The 11,393-nt window shown below is 37.3% G+C and overlaps 1 protein-coding gene across 1 annotated transcript in view; it reads right to left on the bottom strand.

Moving 5' to 3' along the window:
• TMTC4 (transmembrane O-mannosyltransferase targeting cadherins 4) overlaps window positions 1–11,393 on the bottom strand; it is a 55,773-nt gene that overhangs the window by 5,295 nt on the left and 39,085 nt on the right. Inside the window, exons 12-17 of the mRNA XM_030970941.1 lie at window positions 8,664–8,743; window positions 8,384–8,491; window positions 8,120–8,261; window positions 7,329–7,443; window positions 6,731–6,843; window positions 445–514 (exon numbers count right to left, since the gene is read on the bottom strand). Coding sequence (XP_030826801.1) covers window positions 445–514; window positions 6,731–6,843; window positions 7,329–7,443; window positions 8,120–8,261; window positions 8,384–8,491; window positions 8,664–8,743 — 628 coding nt within the window. The remainder of the gene's footprint in view (window positions 1–444; window positions 515–6,730; window positions 6,844–7,328; window positions 7,444–8,119; window positions 8,262–8,383; window positions 8,492–8,663; window positions 8,744–11,393) is intronic.

Here is an 11,393-nt window from a genome sequence, read left to right as displayed (position 1 = left end):
ACACTGAGGTATTTGTTTCCAGTGAGGGTCTGTCACTGGCTGGTGGCACAGTAGCTGCTTGTTCTATTGCCAAATGCAGGAGCAAAGCCTGGGAGCAGAACTGGCATGGGAATGATGAAGGAATGAATTACAATGGAGCCATAAATGGCAGCTCTTATCTGGTGAGCTCATTGCGGGTTACAAGCATAGCATAAATGAACCAATTTGCAGACACTAAAGTGCAGCTACCTCTGGGCTGGATTTTGCAGCCCTCTTGATCTGTCATATCATGTGACAGCTTTTCTGGCTTTAGTGCCCTGTTCATCTGGCTGGCAGTTCTTCTAGAAAGTAAAATAGAAATCTGCCGAGCAGGAAGAAGGCGCAAAAGATTGCTTTTTCTTTTTAAACACAATTAATATGAAGCAAATAAACAATTCAGCTGATAAGATTTAGAAAGGCTCTTACCCAAATTACCATGATAACTGGCAGCATTTGGATTGGCTTTAATTGCCTTGAGGAACAAAGCTTCAGATTCCTGAATAATTTAAAATAACAAGTCATCAGGAAAGTCCATTCTCATATATATAAAACAGTGCCAAATTTACCCACCACTGTAATTACAAACCCTCCAAAACTATGCCATATCTATATGATACCACCATATAAATATCCTAAGCCTGCCTGATCTTGTAGCTCAGGTGGTTACAGCCCTCTGAAACCAGTAATAATGCTGCAAATAAGTGTCATGTTTTCACAGGCTGCTGTTATTTTAGCAGAAATTTATTAAGCGCTAGTGAACTTTGCTCTTTACCTAAATTACCCTTTTTAAAATAGTTATAGTATTTTCAAACATTACCTGCTGAAGTTTTCCCTACTTATGCAATCAAATTAAGGAAATGTAATTTGGTATCTAAACAAAATGCCTATAGACACTTTTCCTTTTACAATAGTTTTAGCATTACAAATAGGGGCATTCCAGTAAATCCCTTTCAAACAGATGTGTGGTTCCCCATGAAGAGTGGCTGAGTACCTTTTACTTAAAAAAGCAAAAAGCATGCCAAATCATATCATGCCATGTAACATCCTTCACAATTTCCTCACCAGTTATCTTCTCTGTATTACTGCTTGCAATGTGTGCTCTTAAGACTCTTGATATCTGAGTACCTCTTAGAAAACCTCAGGCCCCTCACCTAATATTCAGAGAATAATTTACCGTTAAATTTATTCTCTAATTAAAACAAACTAGTGGCTAATATTGCTACTTTTTTCCCCAGAGCACATTTCCTGCAGAAGTTTAAAAACTCACATCCCCTCCCCAATCCAAATGGAGCATATTTACTCAATAACATGCAAGTTTAGATACTTGAGAGCAAATTTTACATAGATTTCTATGCTGTGCTGTGCTCTAGGGAAAGTTGCTCATTCAGTTTCAATGCAAATGACCTGAAGATAAAATTACCTCAATGTGGTAGGCTTCCATCTGAATGCACATACTTGCTGTCTGAGGTATGTGAGAACAGTAACATAGAGAAAAGTCCTTTCCTTTGTGCTAAGCTTTCACTGCTTAAAATAAATCACAGGCTCTACTGAAAAAGAAAGCCTGTCAGCCAGATTTTTGGTTCCACCATCTTCTCATGTCAAGCATGAAATAACTCTCTGTAAGGGTCCCTTCAGGGGAAAAGAAATTTCTGATGTCAAGATTGAGTCACTCAGCTCTGAATGACTTAAGAGCCTCCCCATATGTCCAAATTCAAACCCAAACTAAAAGCATTACTGAGCACTGCTGAGGCTGCCATTCTCAAGCCAGGAGAGACTCATGCAGAAACTGCCTTCATCTCCACAGGTCAAGGAAATTGCAAACCCCAGGTTCTCTGAGCTGGTCCAGTGGAGGGCTATGAAGATGATGAGGGGACTGGAGCATCTTTTATGAGGAAAGGCAGAAGCAGCTGGGCCTGCTCACCCTCAAGAAGAGATAACTGAGAGGGGACCTCATCAATGTCTAAGTATCTGAAGGGAGGGTGCCAAAAGGATGGATCCAGGCTCTTCTCATTCATGCCATGCAACAGCACAAGAGGCAATGAGCAGCAACTGATGCATGGGAAGTTCCATCTGAACACGAGGAAGAACTTCTTTACTGTTCAGGTGACAGACCACTGGAACAGATTGACCAGAAGTTGTGCAGTGTCCTTCCCTGGAGATATTCAAAACTTGCTTGGACGCAATTCTGTGCAACCTGCTCTAGGTGAACCTACTCTAGCAGGGGGTTGGATGAGACAATCTCCAGAGGTCCTTTCCAACCCCAACTATTCTGTGATTCTGATTTTGTTTCAGGACAAGGAATATTTGGATACAAGTTAACAAGGGGAACCAGATGCCTGCAAATTTACCTGCACAGTGCAAGTTTTAGCATTGCTTTCCTATGGCATGAGCAGTTGCTCCTGCATTCTCATATCCAGACTATTAAGGTTCCTGGATGCATCGGTCTTTTTGAAACCAATACTGTTTAGTGATTTCATTCATATTTTGGATGATGGGACTGAATGCAGTTTCAAAACTTTACAGGTAGCACCTAAGAGGAGGAAATTAGAAATACATTGGAAGAGAGAACAGCTATTTTGAGGGACCTGGGCAGGGCAGAGAAACAGACTAACAGGAATCACAGAATAGTTGAGGCTGGAATGGACCTCTGGTGGCCATGTGACTTTGATATGCACTTCCGAGACCACACCTCAACTATGTGTTCAGGCTGGGGGTCTCCATTACAAGAAAGACAAAGACATACTCCAGTTAGTCTTCCAGAAAGCCACCAAAATGGTACAGGGCTGGAGCACAAGATGTTGTTGTAGTGTGAGAGGAAGTGAGTTTTTTGGGATGCTGTGGTCAAACCAACTGAAAGAACTGGATGTTTTTAACTTTCGGGAGAGAAGATGAAGGTGCTGCCTACAACTACCTGATGATAATACAGAGAAGATGGAAACAGACTCTTCTCACATGTCTGTGAGATGGGGTAAGACATAATGGATGCAAACTGGCATACAAGAAATTCCAATTAAAGGAAACATCAATTTTTTTTTATTATAAAGTTGGTCAAGCACTGAAAGATGCTGTCCAGAGAGGTTATACAATCTCTATTGACAGAGATATTCAGCATTCAACTGGAACTGGCACTGGTTTGGGTTAGGGGTTGGACTAGATGACCTTTAGATGTCATTTCCAGGCAAAATTATTCCATGATTTCCATGTTTCTGAGACTCAAAAATTCGGCAAGTGGTGCAAGTTAACCTCCTCTTTTCATACAACTCTCAAATCCTAAAAATCAGCAGTGGATTGGCACTTGAAAGCATGCAGTAATTTCAAGTCCCACAAAGTTGTGCTTTTTCCCACTCCAAATTTTAGTATTTTGGTCTAGTAAATCTCTTTGTTCCTCACTGGGCAGGTTAACAGCAATCAAAATGAAAGATATACTGACCATTTAAATCAGCCTTATGCCTAAAAGTTGCCACTTACACAGAGAAGGAGCACCTCATGTACAGACTTTCACTGCTGAAGGACAGTAGGACAACACGTGCAGATAATTTAATGAAATAGATATTCAAGAGCTGGCTGCTATTACCATATATCTTCAACTCCATGCTGAGAATATTTTTATCACCACTACTTTGCTCAGCAGCTAGTCGAAGCATAGTGGTTGTTTAAAGGCTATTTAAGGTGCATCATATTCATATTACTGTGGATATATGGAGTAAATGTATATTCCAGTACATCAGTGGTATTTCAAATTGCTGCATCTTGCCAAATCTTCAAGTGTTGCCAAGAAACTTGCAGCCTGCATATAGCAAAGGCTTGGGGTAAGCACACCACATTCCATCTGCTGCCAAGGCCACAAAATTGTAGTCTGGCTTTATTTCAAATACAAAAAATGCTGAATGGTTTCAATTTATTGCACTTTTTACAGAAAAAGCATAGATGTATATGTAACAAAAATATAGCACACATCTTTTTCAAAGAACTAAAGATAGCTTGGTTCTTCATCAATTGAGATAAGAACAAGCATTCAAAGAAGAATCAAACTTGGTATAACAGATGTTAATTAAAAAACCCAAACAAAACCACAGAAACAGCTCATCCTTTATGTGCTTTTCTCTCTGGAACAATAAATCATTCATCATTAGATACAAACACAAAATAAAGGGCTATTTTAAAAATTTTTTATGACGTAGGAAACCTATCTTCTGCTGAAAATCAAAGTATATTTGAAACTGAAGGAGAATGTTGTGTGCTTATTGGAAGGAAATCTCTTACAACATAATAAAAACTTTTTGACTCAATGTCTTTTAAAATAAGAGATAACAAACAAAAAACCCCAGAACAAATCTTCCTGTGCGACAACAGAGCCAACATAGTAGCAACTTTTATACAGACACGTAACTAGTAACCTAATAAATTAAATGCCTGAGGTGATACAACACATCAGACACAGCCTGGCAGCACTCTGAAAATTGCCTCCATCACCTTGACAGTCTCCATCCCCCGTTTCTCCCCTCCAATTCTACTCAATAAAAATCCTTGAAGAGCCATCCACTTCTCTGTTTTTACATGGTGAGGGGGTGGACAAGAAATCTGAATTTTTCATGCTTTTTTTGGTCAGTAAGCATTCTCCCATTGCAAGTAAATCTGTATCTCCTCTTTCCAGGCAATGCCAAATACAGCTGCTGAGAACATAACCTTTGCAAGTGAGTCCTCTTTCCAATTCCCTTTATTTGCTCTCCCTGTTATAACCCATCAGTTTTTAGTGACCAGTTAAGCTCTGCACAAAACTACTACTCCATATTGAACTCTTAAAACACTCACTGGCACCCTGCTTTTTTTTCTGGGCTCTACTATTCCTTTTGCTTTTTTCAGAATGTGGACTTAAAAGCTGCACTTTACCCTACTCTTACTTCTACATTGTCTCCAACACGTTCTCCTGCAGCATAATAACCTTTCAGGGCTGGCAATCAAAACCACTATCTTCTTTTATATTTTTTAAATCCACTAAGACAGTCTTGTCTCTGCTACACCTGGAAAAATTTTCTAGCTTGTTTTCAACTTATTTTTTCAACTTTATTTCATTATAAATGCTCTGTATTCTGCCATGCTACATATTCTCCCTGATGAATTACTATAAAATCCTCTGTTCTTCCACGGGCCTGACTCACCAAAATAATTCTAGCAATTACCTCCTCCATAATCTCATACCTTATGCGTTCTGGATGTTAATTTGTATCCTTCTGGAACTTTGTTAAATCAACCTAAAATATGTATTTTATAACACTCTCAGGTGGAGAGAGAAAAAAATTAGAGCGTCCAGGAAAAAAACCCTAGCCAGTCTAGAAGAACAGCAACTGGGTGTTTAACAGTATCACTAACACAAACAAAAGCCAGCGCTGGGTTGTCACAAGCCCTGGCCTCACACGTGAACAGGTCAGGACTCCACAGCTGATCAATACTGTAGAAATATAAGCGGTCACAGTAACTACTGGACAGAGGTATCTATTTTGAGAATCACAGACTTATTAAAGTTGGAAAAGACCTTTAAGATCATGAGGTCTAACTGTAAACCCTGCACCACCAGCATGTTCACCATAAAACCTCAAGTGCCATATCCATACATTTTTTGAACACTTCCATGGATGGTGGACTCCACCACTTCCCTGGGAAATCTGGTTCAATGTTTTACAACCCCTTTTATGAAAAAAATGTCCTGATATCTAATCTAAACCTTTCCTGGTGCAACTTAGGCCATTTCCTCTTGATAAGTTTCATATTGTAGAATCTTCACACTTTCTATATAAATGAGGATGTTCCTACAGTGCTGTTAACATTATCACTATCAAAAAGATATCAAACCCCTTAAAAGCCTAAAAAAAACTAAAAAAGGTTCAGTAAATGATGTTTTTCAAAGGTACACCAAGGACTTGATTATTAATTTGTCCCTATCACATACATAAATCACTGATTATAGAGTCAGTTTAAACAACTAAATATATTAAATGTGTATGATTTATTCTCTGTCATATCATTCCCTTTGGGAAACAAGTCATTCTCATCAGTTTCACTATATTTACTACTTGCAAATAAAGGTAGCTAATGCTGAGGTACCACTCACAGGCTGGTCAACTGCATCCAAGAGAAAGTTCAATACATTGAGCAATGCATGTACTTTCTGTCATAGCATTCTGAGATCACCCAGGTATCCCATCCTCAGTCTGGGATTAACAAACTCATATTACTATATTTTAGATCGTGTTCCAGGCAAAAAGGCTAGAATTCTTATCTATATATGTACATAGTCAAAGAATACATAGCAAAAGCACATGGACTAGCCTGTCCCATCTAATTTGAGTTCCTGAAATAAGATCTTTAATTCAGTGCAGGCTCTCTCCCTCTGCAGTGAAGCAACACAAGACCCTAACTGCCCTCTAGTGTGCTTAAGAGCCTATTTCTCTCCACTGACTACTGGCATAGTATAGAACAGAAACATTTGTAACCTAGGCATCTAAAATAACGAGGGATGAGCTCAAGACAGAATCACACACCAATACTGTGGTAGAAACGGGCACTGAAATGTTTTAAACAGATTCTCTAAGTCATAGTCCACAATGATCTCCTCAAATGACTTTTACAAAAAATGTAGATAGAGTTTAATTAAGGAAAAAAACCCAATGAATCCAACCCAAAGCCCTAGAGTCAAAAAGCTCTAGTTACCTACCTTATATTTTTGTGATTTTCCCAGTACATTAGCCAAGGAAAACATAAGGGAATGATCATTAGGTATTAATTCCAGGGCTTCTCTTCCAACTGCTTCTGCTTGAGCTAGATTGCCTGGGAGCCCAGGTAGCAGAAAAAGAGAAGGCATATTTTAACACAGCCTTATTAGTTCATGCTGCAAGCACACATCTTTTACAAATAGCTGACTGCATAATTTTTTAGAGAAAACCAGGTATCACACACGCACACACAAATGTAAAATCCTGTAGATTAAGGCAAAAGAATATCTTCATTTTGTTTTCAATAGATAACACCTTCTGAAGAACAAAAAAGCAGAGATTAAAAAGTTCTGGAATTTAATCTACAAGACAAACATGCTTGCATAACGATGGCATTTTAAGTAAGTAACAGAAATTCAATTTATGGGCTGGATTTCAAGCAATGCTTTAAAATCACTGAGTAGGAAAGCATTCTTTTATTATTAGAGGGGGTCTGGGTAGCCAAAGAAGAGGTAGAGGTCCTTTTAGATAAAAACAGATAAAGGTTTAAGTTTTTCTAGACACTGAATTATTTATTAAAACATTCAAAGAGACCTTTACCTGTGTTATCAAGCAATATTATCATATTGTTCCAGGCCAAACTGTGCTCTGGTTTCAGGACTGTAGCATTCCTCCATGCATTCAATGCATCTATATGGCGATTCAAATCTGCATACTAAAACAAAAGAAAAATCCAGTATTTTTGCTATTACTTGCTTTACTTTCCTATCATTCACTAAAGACACTAAAAATGTGTTAATGTCTTGTCCTTTCTAGTAGGATTTCTTTTTATAGACAAAAATAAACATAAAAGGAATACTCTTGTAGTATGGAAGATAAGAATGCTATATACTATTTTCCTTTTCTTTCCTCTGCGAGGGAGGCTTGTCTTCAAATATGCATGTACCAATAGAATAAGGAGACGAAACAGCATACAATTTAGAAATCTACAAGAGATTTAGTAAATATTTAATGTACATATTTTCAAAAATCTGATTTGAATTTTTCAGCATAGTTCTACTACCTAACAATATACTAAGGAATGCAAAACATTGGGAAATTATTAATAACACCTTTTGGATAAAAAAATAATTAAAATCTGTATTTTTGTTCATACTTCTTTATATGATAAAGTAGGATTACCAAAGGTTGTATGGAAGGAAGTATACTGGGAAAGCAATAGGAAAAGCTACCAAAAGTATGAAATCACTGTGAAATAAAATAGAAGCAAACTGGGATAACTGTCAGCTTTTAACAGTACAGCAGAATTATATAAATCTTTCTATATATACATACATATAGAAAGACACGCAGATTCCAGTCATAGCTATCATTTATTCAAAAGCACTTACCAACCGCCCTAAATTGTAGTAACAATCTGGATATTTTTTTCTGTGTTTAATTGCTGTCCAGTAGCTTTGCTCTGCCTCTTCAAACCTTCTTAAACTGTTCTGCACTATTCCTAGATTCATCCATGCAGCAGCAAAATCAGGTCTGGGCAAATTGGGAAAAAACCACCAAGAGAGAGGACAATTAAGCATTTGAAACACAAGATCCTATTGTATCATTTTGGCTCAGTTGGTGCAAAACACTGCTTAGCATTGGTCTAAACATACTGTATTTGTACAGCTAAGGACAGCAACTCCTCTGCTTCATGGAGCTCATTTCTTTCTTTCAGAATATTTCCAAGGTTGTTCATGGCATGCACATATTTTGGATTCAACCTAAAATTTAAAATTTAAGAGATTATTATTATGTATGGACATGTATTAATATATGCAAATTGCTAGCTCTGCAACACTGCAGAACATGAAAATGAACACCTAAGCATTTTCTTCATGTTGAACATGAAAGCAATTTTAGGAAAAATCATTAAAGCAGTAAAATTTCTAATACCTTACAGCTTCTCTGTAGTATTTGATTGCAGCACTTTGATTTCCTTTGTCAGCCAGGTTTTTGCCAACATTGTAGTGCACCTGAAAAACACAGATGGATATTCCACCAGATGCCACACAGTCAGATATTTTGTGGAATCAAGTAGCTAAAAATTCTTTCTCTAAAAAGAAACAGTCAGCACTTGTGTCATTCACTGCTTTTGGTGTAGGTTGATACTTAGGATTGGATAATTCATACAATGAAGACAGTAAGACAAAATCTGAGGTACAGATCAGCTTACCTATTCCAGCTATTTAAGAAAGATTATTAATTTCCTAGTTTTATAAATGAGGTCACCACACCTTTCACAAGGCACTTTGTATGGAGACCTCCTGCTCTTAATTTTATTTGTTTGCCAGGTAAGAGAAAGTTTGACTCAAATCAAATCTCTCATAGCAGAAGGAACACTACAGCAATGTGTCAAACTTTGTTTTCATTATAGCATAAATTAAAAGAAACTCAACATTCACAAAAACCCAAACAAAAGGTAACAGACATGCAAAATTATTGTCTAAAGATAAAAATGTAAAAATGTATCAAAGAGCATTTCTGAGATAATATATATAGCAACACGTTGAAGACTGCCTGTTAAAACCTGAAGGATGAAGGAAGGATCTAGAGCTTTCAGACTACAGGGAGAAGATGCATCATCCTAATTTATGGCAAGAGTAAATAGGAATAAATATATTTCAGAACAAATCTCAGTTGGAAGACATCTCAGATCCCACTTTAAGACAAATCTCAGAAGACTGTGTTACCTGGTTGAAAAGTACTGTGAGTACTGAGTCTTGAAAAGAGATTTCTCAGCACCCAGACCAGGACTCATTATTTAGATGACTTTACTATCTGAAATTGAATTCTATATACTTCATCTAAAACAAATACATACGGTAATTTTTCCCAAACTTTGAAAATCTAATTTCAAAACAGTATACAGGAATAACTTCAGATTGAAGTCCAAAAAGATAGGTTCATAATGCACTTAGATAAGTCTAATTCACCTTCTATATTCAAAAAAGGATTTTATCTGACATGTCCATTAACTGAAAACCCCTAATTGCAGTTGGCACACTATCTGGGACCTATTGATCCAGCACACATGAGTATTGGAGCCTAGTTGTTATGGCATTGAATTGTTGAATTTCATCTCTATGTAACTATTGTCACATGCAGTAACATACCACCAACAAATAAAGTTAAGCACATTTCCTATGCTTTCTCAAATGGGAGAAGAAGTATTTTCACTGGTTTTACAGAGAGCAGAGATGCTCTAAAGCTTACTAAGCATGCACAGAGGCAGCTCCTCACACTGTAAGATATAAAATAGCACACAAATTCAGCACCCCATAAAAGCAGTTCTAGCACAGCTTCCACGAAGAAAAAAATCCTGGCACTGTACTGTACATTCATAAAAATATGACAAGGCCCATGGCCAAGAAGCAAGAGAATGGTACATTTACATCAAGAAATAACCAAACAAAGATCCATTGACAGTGTCAAAAAATACAAGAAGACAGAGCAGCATTTCTCCAGGAGTCATTAAAGTAAATTGAAATACCCTGAAAGATGTTTCTCAGGACTGAATTCTATTTATATATCTCTTCCAGAAATTATTCAGAACACTGAGATTCTTACCAAATTGGATTGCTCTGATTATATATGTTGAAGTTCACATATTCAAATTTTACCCAGATAAAAGATAAATTGTGGCAACATAAAAGAAATACTTAAAGATTTCACTGAATACTGGATGTTAGCCCTTGAAGAAGATAAGTTTACACTTCAGTATCAGCAAACAAAATTATATTTAACTTGGCTGAATTTCATTCTTTAAGAAGCTTTACAAAATGAAATTTTACTAAAGACTGAGTCAGAGCAGATGAGAAAAGTCTTGATGTACACCAACCACTCAGTCTTTCACATGTCAGCAGTCTTGTGTTAGGAAACAGCACTTCACTTTCTATTTTTCACAGTTTTTTTAAAAAAAACCATGTAGTATCTTCACATCCATTTTTTTCCCAAAAGTACCAGTAGCAAGAATATTTTTCTCATGTAAACAGAATTGTGCAGTCTGAAGAAAAGTGAGAGATATCAATTCTCTCAAGTCAAAACATCAAATGAAGTATTAAGTGCACAGGTACATTTTGTGAACTGAACAAAAAAGATGTACTATAGTCTATTAAAACTGAATGCACAACTATTTAAATAAATTAGCATTTTCAATGGTGTATTACTTTTGCCCTCAGCTATAGCTCCCGTGTGAAAGGAAATGATGTTTCTATACAATACTCCCAAAAATGAAGGGCTCCTTGCTGTAAGTTTTCTAATTTCCCTTCAAGTGAAATTGTAGCTTTAGTTCCTCTTAATATGGTGGTGACAAAGAAAGGAAGAGGAAAGAAGCCCAAAACCAAATATATCAAAAGAAGTGCCCAGCCTCCCAGAAACATCCAATGACAAAACCAGCTCTGCAATGGGTTACAGGATGCAGTAACATCCTGCCTTTAAGAGCAGAAGCAGCAAAGGGTTTCCAGGCACATCCAGACATCTGAGAGGTACTTCTGCCATCCAGCTGTGCCTCTCACTTCAGTGGCCATGGCAGAGAGATGCCAAGGTCAGCCCTTAGCTCACTGAAGGCAAGCCTGCAGTAACCACTGCTGTCTGCTGAGCACAGGGCTGTGGCTCTCCTGCACA

This window comes from Camarhynchus parvulus, chromosome 1, assembly GCF_901933205.1.
Source record: "Camarhynchus parvulus chromosome 1, STF_HiC, whole genome shotgun sequence".
In the NCBI taxonomy this organism is placed as follows: Eukaryota; Metazoa; Chordata; class Aves; order Passeriformes; family Thraupidae; genus Camarhynchus; species Camarhynchus parvulus.
Note: the sequence above shows the minus strand (reverse complement) of the source record. Positions and strands in the feature narration are given on the sequence as shown.